Consider the following 24,348-nt stretch of genomic DNA (forward strand, 5'->3'; position numbering starts at 1 on the left):
TGGGGCTGGTCTTAGAAACCCTGACTCACTGCTTCAGCTGAACTTGAAATTTTAGTTCATCGACCTATAGCAGAATTTCCCCCCAGAAAACACCTTTTAAAGAATATTCACTATCTACTGGAAGCACAATGCTAACATAAGATCCACTTCCTTCGTTCTGCCTCTAAACCTCTTCTTCCTGAATGTTCACTGCAGAACATTCCTTCTTGAAAGTAAGCATACAGAAAACAACACATTCATCTTTAGCAAACCGCAAACAGGATGAAACAATGATGAGAACAGTCATTTTTTGTGGCTTTGGAGTTACAATCCGACCAATACAAAAAATCATTGCAAAAGTGGCTGAACTGATCTTGAAGGAGATAGGTTGGTCCACATAATTACATCTCCAGCTCTCCATGCCAGGGTGCCTTCCTAGATAAATAGCTTTATTCTTGCCTTGTCTAATAATAATAACATCTTACCAAATCCTTGTGGTGGGTGGTGTTCCAGTGCTTTACTCATAATAAACTCACTTAATCCCCACAGCAACCCAATGAGGCAGATGAGTAAACAGAAGCGCAGAAAGGTTTAGTAACTATCCCAAGGTCATACAGCTAACAAGTGGCAGAACTCAGATTTGAACCTGAGTTGATGTGACTCCAGAATGTATGCTTTTAACCAATTTACCACACTGTCTACAGGGAACTGGCCACACTTCCTGTCCCTTGTGGGCAGTCCCTAAAAATTTCACAGAAGGAATATCATCCATTAAGTTACATCTACATGCTAACCCATTTTTAACGGTGATTCATGGGGAAAGGGAAATACCATTTCACATACTGAATGACCTAATAACCTTGATATATATCCAGCATTAAATAAACAAAAACAAAACAAACAAACAAAAACTCTACCTCAAGTTTCCCTCAAATTAACTGTAGATAAATCCGTACTTGAATTATTCTCAGCCGCCAGGAAACCTAACCAGAGAGTCTGACTCAAAGTATATTAGAAATCCATTTTATGAAATGCTCTTTTGGTGTTAGATCTAACTCCATAATTATAGAATGTTAGAGCTGAAAAGGGCCTTGGAGTTTTTAGAATTTAATCTCCTTAAGGGAGGCTGTCTCAGAAGGATAAAGGAGTTGCCCCAGGTCTTAAGAGCCATTCAGTGGAAGGATCATCACCAGAACAACCTCACAGACCCCTAGGTTCCAATGTCTTTTTCCTCTTTACCACATTGCTTGCCTCACCCGATGTGACATTTTTATATATAGGAGTGACATGTTCTCATTACCTGGGGCTAAAGACACTTTCCTATGCTCTGTACAGACAAGGTTAACATAATTATATGCCACCAGTTGAATTTTGTAAATATACTTGAACTGCTTCAAATATGAGTTAGGTGGTGCTTACCTTTCTTCATTTAGAGAAGCAGGTAAAACAGGTAAATACGAAACACTAGGACATGGAATATGAGTGTGCTAAGTGGAAAATGTATATTACTTTTATTTTCTATTATTCCATTATATTTCATCACCAGTCATTTGTTCCTGGTGGAAATTGTTGCTGATATTTCTGAAAACCATCAGGAAATGTTTTACATTCTGTGAAAGAGAAAATGTCTCTTTTTCAAAATGTCTGATCCCTGGCCTGTTCTCTGGTCCAGGAGCTCAGGACCTCCTGCCAGATGGTCTGCCTACCTCTCATCTCTCTCTGCCAGTGCGTCTGAACACAGCCATTTGTTCGTTCCTTCCAAGTCACAGATTTCATACTATCATCTGTATCTCAAAAACCTTCAGCAACTATCCACTGTCTACAGGGTAAAGCCCAAACTTTCAGAACCCTAAACAGACAGTACTATATCTTTCAAGTCCATCTGCCTTTGTGTATGATACAAACCGTCCTCTCCTGCCAAATTAGTAAGTCTCCAGTTCCCCCAAACACATGTAGTGCTTACCTGTCTCATGGTACCTTAGCCCATGTGGCTTTTCCCTCCCAGGATATCACCTCATCTGTCTGTGCCAATCCCATTCTTTTTTTTTTTTTTTAACATCTTTATTGGAGTATAATTGCTTTACAATGGTATGTTAGTTTCTGCTTTATAACAAAGTGAATCAGCTCTACATATACATATATCCCCATATCCCCTCCCTCTTGCGTCTCCCTCCCACCCTCCCTATCCCACCCCTCTAGGTGGTCACAAAGCACCGAGCTGATTTCCCTGTGCTATGCAGCTGCTTCCCCCTAGCTATCTATTTTACATTTGGTAGTGTATATATGTCCATGCCACTCTCTCACTTCATCCCAGCTTACCCTTCCCCCTCCCCGTGTCCTCAAGTCCATTCTCTACATCTGCGTCTTTATACCTGTCCTGCCCCTAGGTTCTTCAGAACCATTTTTTTTTTTTTAGATTCCATATATATGTGTTAGCATATGGTATTTGTTTTTCTCTTTCTGACTTACTTCACTCTGTATGACAGACTCTAGGTCCATCCACCTCACTACAAATAACTCAATTTCGTTTCTTTTTATGGCTGAGTAATATTTCATTGTATATATGTGCCACATCTTCTTTATCCATTCATCTGTCGATGGACACTTAGGTTGCTTCCATGTCCTGGCTATTGTAAATAGATGTGCCAATCCCATTCTGATTCACACTGCAAGGCCCAGCCTGGAGGTCTCCCTGACAACCCAAACTTCCTGAAATCCTTTTCTGAAAGCATTTATTACTAGTAACACTGATTTCATATTTGCAGTCTTACTTTAATTCTTCCATGTGCATTCCTCTTGCCTTCCCATCCAGTTTATCCTTTAAAGCAGGATACCTTTTTTAAGACTAAAAATATTTCCTCTGCATTAAACACATAAAGAACTAAGTATCAATAGTTGGTTATTTAATTGCTTTTCTATTTTCTTCCTCCTCCTTCAATATTCTCCTTGAAGAGCTGGCATTGAAAACATTTGGGATGATTTTATACACTTATTCTAAAAACTGAAAAGCTTATAGGATATATCTTTAAGTAAGAGCCTTTTACCTATAATTCATGATTAAATTCAAAGATCACCTGTTAGAGTACTTATTAATAGGTTAAGAGAATTTAGAAAATAGGAACAGATGAGCTTAATCTGTTTTTGTTTTTTTTAAAATCTACCCAAATTTGCCCCAACATTGGTGGCTAAAGGGGAATAAGAATATAAATTGAGGCTCACTTACTATATGTTTAAATATTTCAAAGTTATAAATGAAGCTAACAAACTATTAAAGTATGTTCTAATTTCTTGCCTTTAAAAATACACCTTCAAAATGACCTCAAGGGCTTCCTTGGTGATGCAGTGGTTGAGAATCTGCCTGCCAATGCAGGGACACGGGTTCGAGCCCTGGTCTGGGACGATCCCACATGCCGCGGAGCAACTAGGCCCGTGAGCCACAACTACTGAGCCTGCGCGTCTGGAGCCTGTGCTCCACAACAAGAGAGGCCGCGATAGTGAGAGGCCCGCGCACCGCGATGAAGAGTGGCCCCCGCTTGCCACAACTAGAGAAAGCCCTCGCACAGAAACGAAGACCCAACACAGCCAAAAATAAACAAACAAATAAATAAATAAATAATTTTAAAAAAATGACCTCAAGCCCAGCTTTGCCTCCTTCTCTTCCCTCCCCTGTCTCCATTCTGCACTACAAGTGGCCTCCCACATTCGCAAGTGGATATTACAGCTTGCTTCTCCATCCCTGCCACCTCTCAGGCCTGGGGCTACACACTGTGGTAGCAGGGCCTGCCCTCAGGGAGGAAGGCAAAGAAGAGTTCTTTTTAACGTGGGGCCATTCTTGCCCAGGTCTAGGGGAGACATTGAATCTGTTCTTTTTTACTTCTTAACATAAATTCATTCAGAATTTATAGCTGCATTCAAAATACCAAATAAAAGTAAAAGCTTTATGACTTTAAAAAATCAGTTAAATTAAGTTTCATCTTCTTAAATGTAAAAGCACTTTAAAAAGAGAAATATATAGTACAATTATAAATATTTGCAAGTTACTACACATTACAACTATTGTTAGGAACATATCAGTGTGTGAACAGCAAGACGGTTAATATTAAAAACACATTGGCAAAGGTGTCACGGCCACAACTGACAATATCTGAACATATAACTTAAAAAATGACCACAGATATATAACTTAATGAACAGCAAGACACAGCTTCTTTTGCATTGTTATTTTTTTCAATCCTTCTACAGATCAGCTTCTGAGTCATGGAGTAGTTTGGCAAATGTAATCATAGTCGCCATCTTTTCTAAGCAAGCAGTGCTCTTCTTATAAAGATATAATCATAAGTCAACTCCTCATGAATTAGATTCCTCACTGAATATGTAAATACATGTTTGTCTCAGTTTATGCAAGACAAGTCTATCTTTCATGGTTAGTTCAGAAGATGACAACAGACCAAAACATGTTTTGAAATTACATGTCCAGAAAATTATCTTATGTACCACAGAAGAAAAAGAAAAAAGTCAAGAAAGAGGACTCGATCTTATTCTGATAATTTTTAGTTAGTATTCATAGTAAATAAAGAATCCAAAAAAGGGAATGGCAAAACAGAGATTGTTTAGGTCAGCAGTTATTATTACTGGAGCACAGAATATTATTGACATCCTCTTCACTTTATGTATCTCTCTCTCTTCTCTTTTTCCTGTTATCCCCTCTTCTTTCTTTATTCACTTCTGCTGCATCCACTACCTGGTTCTCTCTTCTCTTTTGTTTGTGCCTTAAATCTTCCAGTGATAGTCACCCTTGCTGGAAATGTAATCCTCTTCCTGCTATTTCCCTCTTCTGGAATTGACTTTCTTAATATTATGAATATACACTTTTAAAGATGAAAACTTTACCAGTGTCATATAAGCCTACTAAATTGATGTTTTCCATTTTTTATATTCCCTTAATATAATTTTTGCAGAGATGCAATCACAGCACAGACAATTATGACACTAGCTGAATAGTTAGTTGTCATGTCTCCTTAGACGCCTCTTGGTCATGAGTGACTCCCATTGGTTTTGATGACCTTGACAGTTTTGAGGAGTACAGGTCTGACCTTTTGTAGAATGAGCCTCTATTGGAATTTGGTGTTTTTCTCATGATTAGACTGGGGTTATGGGTTTTGGTGAAGAAGAGTACAGAGGTCAGTGTGATTTTCACCATATTATACCAAGGATACATACTATCAACATGATTTGTGGCTACTGATGTTGACTTTGGTAATGTTTGCCAAGTTTCTCCACTGTGAAGTTACTCTTTTATCCCCCTTCTACAGCGTACTCTTTGGAAGGAAGTCACTATGTGAAGCTCACACTTACGGAGTGGGGCTATCATGTTCCCCCTCCTTAAAGGTGCAGTATTTACATAAATTATTTGAAATTCTGCATTGGAGCTTTGTCTCTTCCCCTCTATTTATTTATTTATTTACTCACTTATTTCTATCAGTACGGACTCAACAATACTTATTTTATACTTTGAGTGCTGCTTTATTTTATTGCTCAAATTGTTCCAGTTTTGACTATTGGGAACTATTTCAGTTAGCTTCTAGGACCTTTTGACATATCTCTATTATTGCATATTCGTGTGTGTGTGTGTGTGTGTGTGTGTGTGTGTGTGTATGGCACATTTTTACTTTCTGGCACTATAAGACATTCCAGGCTCATCTTGTATATTTTGTGCTCCAGTCCTAAAATCAGCCATTTTTTCAAGAAGCCCTGGTTTATTTTACTGGAGAATGGTATCAGAAACCAATATCTGGGTTCTAGGTGTGCTTGCTGCTACTGCGGTGTCATTGCTTCTAGACCCGCTCAGCTGACAGAGCAAGGAAATATGTGTGTGTATACTAACTGGTGTATATACAAATATATCTAAATGTTTCCATATGTAACCACCTGTATCTATATTAAGCTAAATATGAGTTCATACTAATGTTGAAAGCAGTTTTTTTTTTTAAACATCTTTATTGAAGTATAATTGCCTTACAATGGTGTGTTAGCTTCTGCTCTATAACAAAGTGAATCAGTTATACACATACAATATGTTCCCATATCTCTTCCCTCTTGCATCTCCCTCCCTCCCACCCTCCCCATCCCACCCCTCTAGGTGGCCACAAAGCACCGAGCTGATCTCCCTGTGCCATGTGGCTGCTTCCCACTAGCTATCTATTTTACATTTGGTAGTGTAGAAAGCAGTTTTTAATCCAGCTGTAAGGTGGGAAAGTAGGGGAGGTGTAGAGAAAACAAGACTGCCCAGATGTTGGTAATTGTTGAATGGTGTCGTGGTCCATTAGGCTATTCCCTCTACTTTTGTGTAGAGAGAATAATACACACACAAAAAATTTTTTATACATAATAAAAAAATTTTTTTTAAATAAGAACAGTTAGAGAAGGTAGTCTTGGCCTCACTCCAAGCCCATTTACTCTTCCTTTATACAAGATTCTAAAGAGCGTTGTTAGCTAATTTCCAAACATGTAACTAATCAAAACACTTTAAACATTTTAAAAGATTTTTTTAAAGTACACAGTGACAAAAGTAAGAAATGACAGGTAATAAGAAGGAAACTTCTAGAAAAAAAAATAATACAGAAATAATTTGCTGCAATAGCAGACAGAACAATACACTTCAATAGGCTCTCAGAACATTACTGTATTTCCATAAAATGCTATTATCCATAATAATCATGCTTCATCAAGAAAAAGCTAAATAATTTTAGCATATTCTGTTTTAAAAAAGAAAAAATAAGTAAACATATCTTCAGATAGTTTTTATTCAAAACAGTAAAACTTTAAAAGTTTCCAACCTACAAGGATAGACACTAAGTCATCTATAAAACTCAGCTGTTTAGAAAAACTCACTTCCCAAAGTTCCAGACAGCCAAGTACCACAATTCAGGCATAGACACCCGGTTCTCCAAAATATCTAAGTAATTTATATTGCCACAGAAACACATTTAGTGTTCATGGCAGTCTCAAATTTACCTTAAAAAGAGAAAAAAATAATTCAACAAAATCAGTTCCCACTCTAATAACTCTTTGAAGGAAAAATACTACTTGACTTTTTTTCAAATTCCACTTCTGATTAAAGATATAAAGCAGATATCATCTTATGTTTGCAAAGTTTTTCATAGAATACTGTGATCTTCTTCTCTCCCTGCAAAGGAGAAGCTAAAGCCATACTGATATGCCTAGTGTCAGAGAGTAAGTATCTTTTGCTTAAAAATACCCTGAATCAGTGAGCAATTTATTGGCCAGCTCATTCTGTTGAAAGAAATGTTTCGACAGTTACTATTAAACTTCTCTCTTAAATCAGACCAAAGATAAGAGATAGAGGGTGAAAGATTCTCTGTTTTTGTCTATTCTGTTAGCTATTATCTGTTTTTACTTATTCTATCATTTTGTCTATGGCATGCCAATAAAGAGGACTCTTTCTTTTTTGAGTGCCTGGCATAAAGAGAGCTTAATAAGGCTAAAACATGCTTGGGAAGGGGAGAGGCTTGGAAAACTGAAACAGCTCAGAGGCTCCTGCTCACTCCTAACCCGCATCCCACTTGTCACCTGGCTGGTAGTGCTGTCGCCTCCTTGGGAGAGTAACTTGCATTCAACAGATTGTGCCAAGCACTCCCTTAACAGGACTCTTCTTGGGGTATGATGTTCCAGAAATTAATCCCCAGGTACTTTTTACCTATCTGGTACAGAAAGCCTTCTGAGCTCATCTGAATAATTTATAGAAACGATTAAAATAGAGATGATCCTGTGGAAATATGAATAGTGAAACCAGGTCAGCATTACCTCTCAGCAGACCAGGCAGGTACCTCTGAAATGCCTGCAGAGAAGACCCACTCATTGATATACACATGTTCCCTCTGTTTTCATAGCTCATTGTTCTGCCATTCCTGGTGCCAGGATATTGCCTTTAGTCAAGATTTGTCTGCTTTTTGCTTATAGGATTTATCAGAAACATTCTGGAAGGGGAGGCCACGTTGCATGTTCAGCCCTGCTCCATGGAGACCAACATAACTTTCAGACCTAAGAGACATCCTCAAAAAGCTTAGTTCAAGTAACTTCTCTCTAAAGACTAGAAATCACATGATGCCTGTCCCTTCCACTTCCCCATGCCATGCCCCTCCTCTCCGGTCCCTCTCCTCCAGCCCCAACTGTGCCAAGCAGAGAGCAGCCTCCCTTCAGGTAGAAGACCACAAGGGCGGGGCCAAAACACTGCAAGAACAATAGGTATTTGGGTCATCCATTTGACTGTGTTTGACAATGTGATACATTGACTCTACAGTGCAGGAAACCCAAGTTCAGGAATTCCAGGATTCTTTATTGAGCCCAGCAGCACACTACTTGGAGTCTAGGCACCAACACCCTTGCTTTTTCTTGTTTGCAAAGGAGAGATAATGATACCAACTCAGGGGCTCATGTATGATTCTCAACCACTACGCCACCAGGGAAGCCCCTCCTATTTTATTTATTTTCTTTATTATTATTATTATTATTTGTGGCTGTGTCAGGTCTTAGTTGAGGCACGCAGGATCTTTTTCGTTGTAGTGCTTGGGCTCTTTCATTGCGGCGCTCAGGCTTCTCTCTAGTTGTACCGCGCGGGCTCTAGGGCACGTGGGCTCTGTAGTTTGCAGCACGCAGTCTCTCTAGTTGAGGCGCATGAGCTCAGTAGTTGTGGCATATGGGCTTAGGTGCCCTGCGGCATGTGGGATCTTAGTTCCCCAACCAGGGATCAAATCCACGTCCCCTGCATTGGAAGGAAGATTCTTTACCACTGGACCACCGGGGAAGCCCCTGGTTTCCTATTTTAGATTCATCCTTTTCATGGTGCAGAATTATTGTATTTATATTTCTTATTTAACTCCTTACCTATGGCTGGCTTTCAGTCACTTCAGAGCATTGTGTTTACCAGGCTTCCGCTGGACAGACTGGACGGGAGTGACTACACTAACAAGCTGGGGACAAAGGGAAGCTCCATGTCCAGGACTTGGTCTGGCAGCCTGAGTGCTATACCACCACCCCCAGCAGCACATGTGACAGCTTACTATCTCTGTATGTGTAGGCTCTATGGGCCTTGGGGCAGAGTCGTCAAAGCTGTTTGTTACAAAACTGGTTCCTGACCAAAAATACTGACTTTCTGTTATGTAAGATAGCTGCAAGGTCCTTTTTATGCCATTAATTGGGTTAGAGGATGGGAAGGTTGTGGCACAAGGGAACAAAACAGGTTTCAGACTCGACTGCCTAGGAAACACTGCAGGGATGGTTAATCCCAACAGTTACAAAACTGTAGAAAAGAGAAGCACCGTACTTACAGTATCAAACTGAAATTAATAAATCAAACCAAATTAACAAAATTGAACAAAGTGCTGAATACCTACTAAGTAGTCATTAAAAAATAAAATAGCTAAGGAAATTAACTCGAAAGTAGAAGGTACAGAGAAACATTTATTCATTCATTCAACAAACATTTATTGAGCACCTAGTGTGTGCCAGACATTGTGTTAGGAAAGGGGGTACAGCAGTGAACAAGAGACAAAAATCTCTGCTTTACAGAGTTTATATTGTAGGGGAGAAAGACAGAAAATAACAAGCAAACAAATAAGCAAGAAAATATATAGCAATCCGTATTGTGCAGATAATTCATGCAGGTTGAGGTGATGGTGACTGACCTTTCTGCACAGGTGACACTTAAGCTGTGAAGGATGAGAAGGAATCAGTCCTGTGAGGACTGGGGGAGTGTGTTCCAGGCCAGGCAAACAGGTAGGGTCCAGTTCTCAAGACAAACAAAGGGTTCAGCACATCAAGTAACTGCTCCAGTGTGTCTGGGGCAGAGCTGGGGGGAGTTTGAGCTGGGCAGGGGAAGGGGACAGTTCACAAAAGGCCTGTAAACACGTATAAAGACCTGCGTTTTCTCAGGAGAAAATATCTGCAAAAAAGGCAACTGACAAGGAATTATCTTCAAAATATACAAACAACTCATGCAGCTCTATATCAAAAAAACAAACAACCCAATCAAAAAATGGGCAGAAGATCTAAATAGACATTTCTCCAAAGAAGACATACAGATGGCCAAAAAGCACATGAAAAAAAGCTCAACATCACTAATTATCAGGGAAACACAAATCAAAACTACAATGAGTTATCACCTCACACCAGTCAGAATGGCCATCATCAAAAAGCCCACAAACAATAAATGCTGGAGAGGGAACCCTCCTACACTGTTGGTGGGAATGTAAATTGGTACAGCCACTATGGAGGTTCCTCAAAAAACTAAAAATAGAACTACCATATGATGCAGCAATCCCACTCCTGGGCATATATCCAGAGAAAACCATAATCCAAAAAGATACATGCACCCCAATGTTCATTGCAGCAGTATTTACAATAGCCAAGTCACAGAAAAAACCTAAATGTCCATCAACAGAGGAATGGATGAAGAAGATGTGGTCCATGTATACAATGGAATATTACTCAGCCATAAAAAAGAATGAAATAACACCATTTGCAGCAACATGGATGGACCTAGAGATTACCATACTAGGTGAAGTAAGTCAGACAGGCAAAGACAAATATCATATGATATCATTCATATGTGGAATCTAATTTTAAAATATGATACAAATGAACTTATTTACAAAACAGAAACAGACTTGCAGATATCGAAAACAAATTTATGGTTACCAAAGGGGAAACATGGGGCAGGGGGAGGGATAAATCAGGAGCTTGGAATGAACATACACACACTACCATATATAAGTCAGATAACTGACAAGGACCTACATAGCACAGGGAACTCTACTCAATATTCTGTGATAACCTATATGACAAAAGAATCTAAAAAAGACTGAATATATGTATATGTATAACTGAACAACTATACTCCAATAAAATAAAAAAAACCCAAAAACCCAGTTTTCTCTTCTATGTGTGATAGGAAGCCCTTGGAGAGTTACAAGCAGAGAAATAGTAGGATTTGATTTATGCCTTGAAAAGATGACTCTGCTGCCCTATGCAGAAATAATGGTGGGGGTAAGAAGGGGGGCAGAGAGACCAGCGAGGAGACAACTGCAGTGTGGCACTTACGTCCTTAGTCCCGGGATAACTACTTGCTCATTGTTGGGACAGCAAATGACAAATGATCATTTTGTGTGCATCACTTCACATGTCACATCTACATGTCTGCTGGGACATACAGCTATCCCACTTTTGTGGACTGGGAAATTTTAGATCGCATTAAATAACAAGAGAGCCATGGCCAAATGGTACTCTGTGTACATCTGAATTGTAGATTTATGGTGTTTTTACTCATCCTGGCCCATTTGACACCCTCGGTTTCCTGTTGACTTCCTACCATACTTTTGTCAGTGGTTACACCAAAACCACACTCAATCATCAATTCCCCCCAAGACCCATTTTTTGGGGTAGTGACTTTCTTTCTCTACAAAGAAAAGTGAAACTCTTCAGCAGGAATTCCTTCTTGTGTCATCTTCACATTCTGATAGCTTCCTCTTAGTTTGAGAAGATGTCTCTCTTCTCCAAAACTACGGACCACCTGAGCTCAAGGTCTGTCTTGCACACAATATGCACCTCCCAAATGATGCCCTCATTCTGAAGCATTTTTACTATAGTCCCTTCTCCTTTTTCCTCTTTTCAGCTTCTAAAACTGCCTTGTCCTATCTTCACAAGCAGCCCTTCCCTCTGCGCTGCTACCCCTTTGACAGTCTCTCCCAAATCTTCCCCGTCCAGTCTTTGCTCTCCTTTAACCTGTATATAAACCTCAGGCTCTCTCTCCAGCTGCCAGTGCCCATTTTCCTCTACTCCCATAACCTTTAAGAACTGTATGAATTCAGCTATATCCTTCTTTTTGCCAAATCCATTATCCCCTTCAACTTGCTTATTTCTTGAATTCCCTCTTTCAATTTTACTTTCTACTTGTGTGAACTATAATGTTTTTCTTTTTAAGTTTAATCATTCATTCTCTTGTCATCTATTCAACCTTACAGACAACTCCCAGTTGTGGATGATTCTGTCTTACCCCATCACTGGCATTCTTTCTTCAAACTTACAATCCCTGACGCAAATCCCATTGGGGTCAGAAGTATTTTAAAAGTAAGAATCTTTATATTTTGGAAAGGTAATATGTGTACGTACTATAACACATTAATATTTCTGTAGCAAAAATGTATGACAATTCACTGTAAATGGGATAATTAAAGATAATAAATTGCCTCATAAGCGTTCAGGTCAAATTTTGCTGCCAAATGAGTTTCAATGTCAATTTACAAAAAAACCAAAACCAAACAAACAAAAAAATGAAAGAAAGAGAGAGAGAAAGAAAGAAAAGTAAAACAGCTGAAAATTTTCCACTTCTCATTTGCTCTGATGATAGCACAAATCTATTTCTCCATACTGCTCTCTCTTTTATTCTAAAACTTTCTACCTGGTTTTCAAGTTCCTACTTCAAAGTCAACATTTTCTAAAAAAAACAAATCAATTTTTCCTTGCAAGCAGTCTTCCTTTCTAAAGGATTTCATTTGTCACCAGGAACACCATTTTTTCTAGCCTCCCAAATTAAAAACCTTAAAATCTTTCATTCTATTCACTTTCGCTCCTACATGTAATGCATCACCAGATCTCTTGACTTCACCCATTCAACAGCCTCTACCTTATACAAGCCCATACTGTTTTTTTTTTTTTTGGCTGCATCGGGTCTTCGTTGCTGCGCGCGGGCTTTCTCTAGTTGCGGCGAGCGGGGGCTACTCCTTGTTGCGGTGCACGGGTTTCTCATTGCAGTGGCTTCTCTTGTTGCAGAGCACAGGCTCTAGGCGCTTGGGCTTCAGTAACTGTAGCACGCAGGCTCAGTAGTTATGGCTCACGGGCTCTAGAGCACAGGCTCAGTAGTTGTGGTGCACGGGCTTAGTTGCTCTGTGGCATGTGAGATCTTCCCGGACCAGGGATTGAACCCGTGTCCCCTGCATTGGCAGGCAGATTCTGAACCACTGTGCCACCAGGGAAGCCCCAAGCCCATACTGTTTTAATAGGCTCTTGGGCAGTTTCTGAGATCCCAGTCCCCATCTCTGTTCACAGCTTTTTATATCCCTCAACCCTGCCCTTCCATCACACCAGGAATATCAATGCCACTACCTCTGAAATACTGCATTCATCATGAAGTCTGAAGACTTGAATACAAGAAACAACTAAGAGGGGTCCATCTGACCAATGTGGTCTGCAAAGTACTAACTTCAAATGTTTAATTCCACCTTCAATTGTCACTTCAGCATTTAGATATTCTTCAAAAGTGTGTGTGTGTGTGTGTGTGTATGCGTGTAACACACAAACATAAATATGTATGTATATACATATATATACACACATACAAACACATATATATATTTAAATCTATTACCCATTTCATTAAGTTATGGCTTACATTCTAATCAGTACCCTGAGGAAAACTGTAGGTCAGAAGTACATACAGCTTGCTTTTTCTAAAGCACATTACAAAACTAGTCTGACATACACATTTTACACATTCCATTCCAGTAGCTTCAAAGCTATCATGTGCAAAACAAAGCAGATGTATAATATTACAGGTGAAGAAGAGGGGGATGAATAAGCATCAAAGGCAAGCTCAGGCTGGTGGTGCTGGCCACCCCACATGTTACAAAGTAGCACAGACGATCTACCACTAAAACAAAACACTGGCTTTAACAAACAGGGACTGGGGATAATGAGTGACCACTGGTGTTGAGACCTTGAGTCACCTCTCAATCTTAAGACAACATCTCCTGGGACTTCCCTGGTAACACTGTGGTTAAGAATCCGCCTGCCAATGCAGGGGACATGGGTTCGAGCCCTGGTCCGGGAAGATCCCACATGCCGCAGAGCAACTAAGCCCGAGCACCGCAACTACTGAGCCTGCGCTCTAGAGCCTGTGAGCCACAACTACTGAATCCCGCGTGCCTAGAGCCTGTGCTCCGCAACAAGAGAAGCCACCACAATGAGAAGCCTGCGCACCACAACGAAGAGTAGCCCCCTCTCGCCGCAACTAGAGAAAGCCCGCGTGCAGCAACGAACACCCAACACAGCCAAAAATAAATAAATAAACTTATATATATATAAAAGACAACAGCTCCTGTCAAATTAGGTCCACAAAAAGCAATTCTGAGCTGTTGATTCAGAATCTTAAATGAATCATTCCACTGTTCAAAGCACCTTTATGTGATTTAATATCTGATTCAATTAAGAACTTGGTAAACTGCAAATAAGCTCAGCTCAAAGGAAAGTAGCTTTTGAGAGAATGTAGGGGAGCATGGTTCTCTCCCAGCATTCAAAGTTCTCAAAAGCCTAAAGGAGAGAAGACTAAGTCTCAGAGAACAGTACCCAGCAGGAGCTACCTTCACCGGCATTGACTTTCCCAGTTAAGCTCTAACCAACTGCAAAAAAAAAAAAAAATTGTTTAACACTCAGAAAAAAAGTAAGGGAGTATGTTAATAAATAGTGCCCAGGATACTTTCAAATATATAAGACTACCATGGCATTAGCCCTGTGAAACAGTAACACATACTGATTCACAATCATGTACCTCGTACTCAATTGTTATTAAAGAGACATTGGACAAATCAATATTCAGAAAGATTCCCTCAGCAGGACTCACCTCTAGATCTCGGTTACAATACCTGTTTCTGGAATTTTTATATCTATTCCGGGAGTCGGGGCACCTATTCCGAGAGTCTGCCCTCCCGCTGCTACTGTCGGCACACCCGCTACACCTGCCACAGCCAGAACCACGGCAGGTTCGACCCCCCATTGAGGCTCTGGATTAGGCCAGTCTTCAGATTTTCCTCAGCAGAACTGAGTATTGCAGAAGAAGTCCAGTGTCCAGAGCTACATAAGCAACCAGATCTGGTTCCAATTGGCCCAAATGTCGTCGAGTGTAGCCAGAGGGCTTTGTTCTTGGCTAAAGAAGGGATCCCCAATGAGGGATTCCTGACCTAAACAAATATTCTATGATTAGAATATTCAAAAGAAGACCCCCCCCCCCCCCCAAATTGTCTTCTCTCTGGCCAAAATGACGATGTGATCCTCTCTCGATGTCTTCAGGAAAACAAATGAGCATCACTGGCCAGTGACTCCTCTTTATTTTGGGAATGATGTCACAAGAACTTTAATTTTCTCCTGTACTACATTGGCTGGTAGGAATTCAGTTTGAAATTTAAGGATGTCAGAGAACAATAACAATAATTACTACTTATAGAGAGCTTTGTATATGCTCTGGGCTTTACAATCACTAATGATCCTTACAACAAGACAGGCATGCTGGTCAGGATGATCACCAGCCAGGGATTCCTGATGGAAATGGATCTGTCTTGACTAGAGCTAGACACAGAATCCTGAAGGACTTTAACTTAAATATTTTCAGCCTTTGATACTTTGAGTCTAAGACTGTTGTAAATATTTTTTATAATAAGTGAAAGAAATTCATTTGAACACAGGGACTTAAAGACATACAGGAGCAGGACCGCAGTGAATGAGAGGGAAAAACATTTCAGTGACTCTTCTGAGACTGTCATTTAGTTCCATTGCATGAGTGACCAAAAACTATTATTTCACAAGTCCCATTCCCACTCCCATCTTCTCTGATACCCACTCTCTAGTAAGAGCAGAGAAGCATTTCCGGTTTTCACTACCTAACAGTTCCAGCCACGCAAAACTCCCGCCCCTACAAGCACACAACAAATTTAAACCTTAATTGGATAACCGAACACTAAGTTATTTTAAATAACTTAAAATAACTTTTTAAAAGAAAAAGAATACAAAAAGGTTAAAATGTCCCCTGTAAAAACACAATTTTTAACCAGTTTGAATACCAATGATTATCACTTGGGAAAAAAAAAATGATTATCACTTTGTCACAATATCTTAAGCAAGATAAACCCAACACATAAATGAGCAAAAAACATGAAAAGATAATTCACTGAAGAAATACAAATGGCCAGTAAACATAAAAAAAGAGCCCAACCTCATTCTTAATTGAAGAACTATAACTTTAAACAATGAGATACCAACAGAATGACAAAACGAAAAAAAATCAATTACATACAACATTTATGAAGTGGTAGGAAAACAGGCACATTCATTCACTTTGGTTGGGAACTTAGGTTGATAAAACCTTTTTATGGGGGCTTCCCTGGTGGCGCAGTGGTTAGGAATCTGCCTGCCAATGCAGGGGACACGGGTTCGAGCCCTGGTCTGGGAAGATCCCACATGCCGCGGAGCAACTAAGCCCGTGAGCCACAACTACTGAGCCTGCGCGTCTGGAGCCTGTGCTCCGCAACGGGAGAGGCCACGACAGTGAGAGGCCCGCGCACCGCGATGAAGAGTGGCCCCCGCTCTCCGCAACTGGAGAAAGCCCTCGCACAGAAACGAAGACCCAACACAGCCAAAAATAAATATAAATAAAGAAAAGGACTGGAGAATAAATGTACCTTTAAAAAAAAAAAAAAAAAAAACCTTTTTATGGGCAATTTGACAATATTTATAACATCTAAAAATAAGTGTGCTTTTGATTCAGTAATTCCATTTCTAGAGAATTTATCCCATAGAAATACTGACAGAAAAACACCCAGAGAGAGGGCAATGTTTATAAAAGAAAAAAAAAGTGGAAGTAACTTAAATGTTCATAAATAAAGATTGGTTAACTATAGAATAGTACAGCCATCGTAATATACATATGGAATACTATCACGTAGTAGTTCAAAAGAGGTGTATTTATAGATACTGACTTGGAAAGATGATCACAAAGATTGCTTAGTAAAAAGAAACAAATTAGAGAATTGTATGTATTGTATGATATCTTTTGGTTGGAAAAGCACAAATACACTAACTCTGTTTACATAAATACGTAACAAAAAACTCTGAAAGTATACACACCAAACTAGTTACCTTCAAGTGTAATGGGAGAATTTAAGTCTTCATTTTGTATGTTTCACACTCTTGGAAATTTTTTGCAACAAACAAATATAATATTTAGAAGAAAAATAATAAATATATTACCACATTTAAAAAACAAATAGACCTCAAAACCCTACCACAGACAAAGCTTTCCAGTTTGGGTTATGGGGAAATGGACTGGCTAATATATACTTATATATTTATTTATACATATGTGAATAAACAGCACCCATAGTCACTACCTCAAAGGAAGACAACACATGTACTTGGGGTGTAAAAAAAAAAACAAACAACAAATCACTCATTGATCTCCTGTTACTTCCTTGTGACCATGGTACCTTCAAATGTACAATATCACAGATAGTTATATCCATAGGCTTGATTTTCCCAAAGCCAGCTATGCATAGGCAATCAATCTTTTTCTTATAAGGCCAGACATTTAGCTTTAATGAGAAAAAGAACTGGTATACCATATCCTGCTTTTGTAATGCCACTCTTGGGATATTAAAGCAACATTCTCCAGCCCATAGAATGCCCAACATGTGAAACTTACAATGTAGGAAAAGCACCTCTTGCTGCATCCAATAATACCAGGCTTTTCCAGAGGAAAAGTGCTTCCTAGGCCACTATGCTCTACCTTGATCTTCACGACCCCACAGCCCAAGTGCTGGAGAAGGAGGGTGGAGTCATGCTCCAGAAACAGCCACATTCTCTTTCTGCTGCCCACACATGGCTTACTTATGTGCATATGCATTTGGTGAGCTTTCCTTCTCTACCTTCTAGAGCGTAAATAAAAATTCAACTCATACGGAGCTGAAATGCTGCACATTTCCAACAGCATTGTTTTCTACTACTTTTTACTGCAAATAGACAGCATTTCATTCATGCAAAATTTATAATGTTCCAGCCATACAAATGCAGTCTGACCCTTAGGGCCTCCTAGTCTGGTAAGGAAGGAGCCTTGTAAATCAATATGGTAAGTGCTGAGTTCATGATACATCCAAGGTAAATAAACAAGTTTTTGAGGGCAGGGATCACAAAGAGCTGTTTCAGCAGGATCTTAAAGGATGAGTAGAATTTTGCAGGTAGACAAGTGGAAAGACTTTCTAGGCATGGGAAAGAATATGGGCAAAGGCAGTAGAATGGGGCAATAAGAAATTTGGAAACAACAGTAACGTCCTCCGGAAATGCAGTCAGGACTGGTAGAGTTTACAGCAAATCAGAGAATCATAAAGAAATCACATGTGCATACCTAAACCATTTCAATGTGACTTTAATCACAATATAACTTAAATCATATCTATTCATTCCTCCATCTTCAAAAACATTTTGAATAGGCAATACTTTCAAATAGTTCAAAATTCAAAATATGAAAAGATGCACAGTAAAGTCTCTCTCCCACCTGCATCCCCTATCTACTCTTTTCCCCCACCTCTATCACAAGTAATTATTACTAGCTTTTCATGTATCCTTCCATAATTTCTTAATGAATCTACAAAGATATATCTATATCTATCTATCTATCTATCTATCTATTCTAATCCCCGTTTTACACAAAATGTAACATGCTGTACACATTGCTCTCTATGTTGAATTATTTTTCCTAACAGTATATTTAGCCTTTTAGATCAGTACTTATAGAGCACAGAGAGATTCCTGCCATGCAGCCAGTAGGGAAAGGGATGAGAGATTGAAATTGGGCACTAGGCCTATCTGTGTGGCTAGGACAGGTCCCAGGGTAGGGTGGGGTGGGTAAAATGATGTCAAGATCTGAAGGACAATGAAAGCAGAGATTTGGGACAAGGTAGGTCTAAGGGGTCAGCAGTCCCTAATCACACACCAGATGACATGCAAGTGTAAGACAAAGTGCCAATAGGAGTGTGGAATGCAGAGTTGGAACAGATGGATTATACTCTTTAAGTCCTTCAAGGAAGTCACTATTGGGAAGGACTAACCTTAGTAATTAAATGCCTCCGTCTCAGGATTGGGGCTTGGGGGTCGGAACTTGGATTTCGAAGGTCTTACTACTTGCAGGATAATTTCAGAAGAGTCCTTGGTGAGATTAGCAACATGGGTGATCTGAGACAAAATGTAGGAGCCCAGCAACCAATGTTCATGTACTGTGTCCTAGGCCAACCCAACAGAAGAGAAGACCCAACACTGGGCTGCATGGGATGGGGCAGGGCAGGTGGACAAGTCTGAACCTTCTTAAGTACTTCATATTTTGAACTTAGTCCAACCTAAGAAATGAGGTAAGCCTGGGGACTGGGCATCCAGAGGAAAATCAGTGGGCTCATGTGGAACAGCTAGAGAGAGAGAAAGGAGAAGTGATAGGGTTGGGAAGAGAAAAGGGATGTCACCTCTCAGAGTGTTCAACCACCTGAGAAACATGGAAATGAACATGTTAGGAAATGTTTTGTCCTCTCTGCTACCTTGACAAATCCTTGTTGAACTGAATTGTTATCCTTATTGACTGAACTAGAATAACCAGGCTGGAAGCTGGACAACACTCCACCTTGACAATTACAAGCTTAACTGGGCGATGAAAAAGCTGTCAGAAGCAACTGTGGTAGAACCATCTCTGAGATACTTGAGACTAAAGCAGATACCTGTCTTGGATGATGTGGGAGCATCCCAATCTCAAGAGTGGGATGAGAGCTTCACAGATATGTCCTGGATGATGAGGCAGAGAAGCATTAACAAGAATCAAAATCTGTACACATGACTTCTAAAGGAGCAGCACTGAGTTGGCAAAATTCTTTCTCCTCTATAGATTATAGTAACTTTGGTTTGGGGGTGTGGGGCTTATTTTTTCTTTTAAAAAGTACACATACACACACTTATACACATGCACATGCAAACACACTTACAGGCAATGGGAAATAGAGGCTTTATCCAAGTCAAGAATGAAAAAATCCGAACGGTTAAAGCAAAAATAATTCTTTTCTTTTGCTTGAATTAATCAAACAATTGCTGTGCCCACTTATTCCTTTTTACTTGTTTGAACTTGGCTCCAGAATGATTGAAAACGTGACAATTTTACTTATCACTATTGTCAGATACAATTTTCTAGATCAAAATAAGTGATTAGAATTGAAGGGAAATTAAAAGATTTTCATACTAGAAATCACTGAAATTCTCATTAAGGTAATTACTCTCTTTGAAGACGCTAATTTTAATTAACAATATTTTGCTCAGTATTCTTATTCTCTTTTTTTTAAAGAAATGCTTTAATTAATAAAGGGTGTTACTTCATGTCCTGGAAATATCTCTATGTAGTGGAATTAAGATATTTTCATTTAAAAAATGAATTAAGTAGTAAATATAGTAAGTATATAATACAGCAAAACATATATTAATCTACAATGTTAATCCTTTCTTACATGCAAAGAAAGAATTATTCAATATAATTATCACGTATATGTTTTCACTCAATGATACCACTTCCTTATGCTTTTCTCTCATATTAAAAGTCTGTTACAAATATAAATATCTGTGGGCTTCCCTGGTGGCGCAGTGGTTGAGAATCTGCCTGCCAATGCAGGGGACACGGGTTTGAGCCCTGGTCTGGGAAGATCCCACATGCCGCGGAGCAACTAGGCCCGTGAGCCACAATTACTGAGCCTGCGCGTCTGGAGCCTGTGCTCCGCAACAGGAGAGGCCGCGACAGTGAGAGACCCACGCACCGCGATGAAGAGTGGCCCCCACTTGCCGCAACTGGAGAAAGCCCTCGCACAGAAACGAAGACCCAACACAGCAATAAATAAATAAATAAATAAATAAATAAATAAATAAATAAATAAGTGAGTGCATTTCTATATTCATGATAAAAAAAATATATATATATATATATAAGTATTTGTAACAAATATAAATATTTACATAAATATATCTTCTACTCTAAAGCTGACTAAAGGTTTTACGCAGTCGTTTAAAGGAAAAATTGTTTGGTATAAATAAATAAAATCCCTGATGATTTTTCTAAGATTTAAATTCTAGTAATATTCTCCTTTGATTTGTAGTTGCGCTTTTTTTCCCAGTTGACGTATACATGCATTTGAGAGGCAATACCAGCTTTATAATTATAAATCCCTATTTCCGTTTATACAAGCTGGAAGAACAATGTCTTCTTTTAATTGAAGGATTCAGTACAGTATTGCAGCTCTAAAGAATGTCTAAGGAATGTTAACAGCATGTTAAATAAGTAAACAAACACAGTAACACAGAGTGTATGGAACAAATATAGAAAATGAATAAATCTTGGTTGTTTGGGGGAAGGCACATGGCTTCACTTCAATGAAAATAAAAAATTTAAACATTCATCTGAGTAAATACATATAACTTAGAGGGCTAGATCAAGTCAGGTATCTTAAGAAGAACTGATGGCCTTCTGCCTGGGAAAGACGCCAAGGGTGGCCCTGATACAACTTCCTAGTAAATCTGCTGAATCCTGCAGGAAATGACCAGGCTTGCTGCAGAGAGTGGATTAAGAGAAGAGTCCTTTGGAAGGTATGGGAGGCGCCCTGGCATGCTGGCACTCACAGTAGGTACGAACTACCCAGAATCTACATGGAGTTAGCTTCTGTTTCCCGGTACTACTGGCCAGGCTGGTGGTGTGGGGCTGTCCTGCACTTCTGAGAATGGTCTGGTTACTCCTCTCAGCCATGATCTCAAGAGACATAAAGTTGAGAACACATCAGTAGGCAAGAGAACGCCTGTTCCATGCCTCTTCCTTTCTCCCAGCCATAGTAGAATATGCAGATGAGAAAGATCCAGAGAGCTAGAGCCCAGAGCAAGCAGGAGGAAGAAAGAGGGATGATGGAGGCGGGGAGCAGGAGAGGGAGAAACAGGCAGATCCAGAAGTGGACCTGGGAGCCAGTTCTTCCTGATGTGGGCATTTGACCATCTCTGAGCAGGAGGGTGTGGTACAGGTAGAGAGTACAGGCGGTGCCTGGTTGACCCCATTTCAGGCGACACGTGGAGACAGTGTAGCCAGAATGACATTTTGCCTCTGCTTGCTCCTTTCGTCCAGTTCCTACCCTGCTTCTATCTGCCCTGGCTCCCTTCCTACACTGGGTTCCCAGTTCATCCGTTTCTGGTCCCAAGCCTCTGCCTTCCCCAGGTGTACCGACTGGCCTCTTTCTCCCTGCCAGCCTTCATGGGACTGAGCTCTCCGGCTTGGCCTTGGGGCCTCTCCCATGAGCTGCCTGGTGCTCAGGGCTCCTTGACTGCAGCCTGGGACAGCAAGCAAGGGTTGAGAGAGCATGTCTAGATGGGATAAGGGTACTGTGAAGAAGACACGGCTATTGCTGAACTGCAGACCAAGGGAGGGGGCACTGCAGACCCTTCACTGCCATCCTTCTCAGGGAATTTACTTTTTGCCCCAACTTTGAATGCTGCCACCAATTGTTTCCTGGACTTCAGTAAACATCATAGGATAGTTAATGGCATGATACTTGCAGAATTATTTTTATTTTAAGTTATTAAAGGAAAAATGTAGAAAACAACTCGAAACTCAGGGCCAGCGACTGGATTTATCAGGTTTTGTTTCCAGTTATAAACTATTTCTTATAGAGAAAGAAGAACAAAATGCAAAACCAATTTGAAAGTGAGTATAAATTATAGGAAGCCAGGTTATTTAATTTTTTAGTTTAAATTTGATTTTTTAATTTCAACATTTTATAAAATTTAATTTTATATTTCTGGTACTCTGATTGATATTATGCTACTTTGAGTTAGAAAGCGTTTTCTGTTGAATTTCCCTACCTACTTTTGTCATTTTCTAATAAAATATAAAATATGAGTTTATAATCGCATCATGTCCTTTTTTCTTACTGCTTTCCACCAGTAAGATATTTTTTCATTTTAATTTTTAATTGTGGTAGAATACACATAACATACAATTTACCATCTTAACCATTTTAAGTATATAGCTCAGTAGTCCTAAATACATTCACATTGTTGTGCATCCAATCCCTAAAATTTTTCATCTTACACTAAGTAATTTTTTCACTTTTAATATATAGCATTACTAAAGCAAATTCCTTTGGGAGGGGGATTTCTTTCATGACAAAATATCTTTCATTACTAACCATCAGTGATCTTATAAGAAGTTGTAACAAGAAATGTATTATACAACCTTTGGGCTTCCCTTGTGGCACAGTGGTTAAGAATCCGCCTGCCAATGCAGGAGACACGGGTTTGATCCCTGGTCCGGGAAGATCCCACATGCCGCGGAGTGGCTGGGCCTGTGCGCCACAACTATTGAGCCTGCGCTCTAGAGCCTTCGAGCCACAGCTACTGAAGCCCGCGCGCCTAGAGCCCGTGCTCTGCAACAACAGAAGCCACCGCAATGAGAACCTGCGCACAGCAACAAAGACCCAACGCAGCCATAAATAAATAAATTTATTAAAAAAAAAAAAAAAAAAGAAATGCATTATACAACCTTCAAAGCCTGGCAGCTAAACCAGCTCTCACACTGTGACTCAAGACTTTATTCTACTTTGTTGCCTGCAGGCAAGGACAGAAGCCATGTCTTTTCATGGGTGAAAGGATGCAGTTAACATGCATACACATTATCTCCCACTTTGGGGAAAACTTTTCTTTTAAGGCAATATAGTTAAGTCAGAACTTTCTGTGCAAACATCTAGATATTAAGATGTAACTACCGATAGAATGGTAACAACTCTACATGCCTTACAGTAGGAAGCAGTAAAAATGCCTTTTATGGGAAAGAATCACTATTTCCAAATATTGATGTCATTTTATTTTGTATATCTTTGAGTTAAAGGTATACAAAGGGAAAAGGGCAGGCAAAAGGCACCCAGGACAACGAGGTAGAACATTTGAAGGCAGCAAAGAGCAAAGATTCAAACTTATCCCTTGATTCTTATTTATTATCTTGGTGCATTGATATATAATGACCTTTTTACCATCTACGTTCTTTTCAACTATGTGTTTTTCAATCAGACAGGGGTTATTTTTCACTTTTTAATTCATTAAAGTGTTTAGTCCTGGGAGCCAAATACTGGAAATGAAGCATTACCTTTTTAAACATTCCAGACTCTGTACGTGAAGGACCAGGCACCTCACAGGTGGTGTGAAAGAACCGGGACTCCCCGAAGTGCAATGTAAATTCTTGGCACTCTCCAGCCACACGGCCTCCATCCACTACCTCCAAAGCTCTGTAAAGAGTGGAAACAACAACTTATCAAGGATGCTGGAAAATCAAGAAGCCCAAAGGCACACTTCCCTGTGTATATTTCCAATCAACCAAAATAATGAATCATTCTTCAAAACCTACACAGGATTGCAGATAACTTGGTACTCTCATAACACATTTATAAACAGAATTCTTTTAAACCCTGTGCAGAAAACAAA

The 24,348-nt window shown here is 39.6% G+C and overlaps 1 protein-coding gene across 2 annotated transcripts in view; it reads right to left on the reverse strand.

The window, feature by feature from the left end:
- The window catches only part of CRYBG1 (crystallin beta-gamma domain containing 1), a 224,955-nt gene that overhangs the window by 95,272 nt on the left and 105,335 nt on the right, over positions 1-24,348 (reverse strand). For both annotated transcript variants that reach the window (XM_082404704.1, XM_082404703.1), the window contains exon 2: positions 24,014-24,152. In XM_082404704.1, coding sequence (XP_082260830.1) covers positions 24,014-24,025 — 12 coding nt within the window. In that variant the 5' untranslated portion in view covers positions 24,026-24,152. The remainder of the gene's footprint in view (positions 1-24,013; positions 24,153-24,348) is intronic.

The sequence above is a fragment of the Balaenoptera borealis genome, assembly GCF_965194805.1.
Source record: "Balaenoptera borealis genome assembly, chromosome: 9".
NCBI lineage: Eukaryota > Metazoa > Chordata > Mammalia > Artiodactyla > Balaenopteridae > Balaenoptera > Balaenoptera borealis.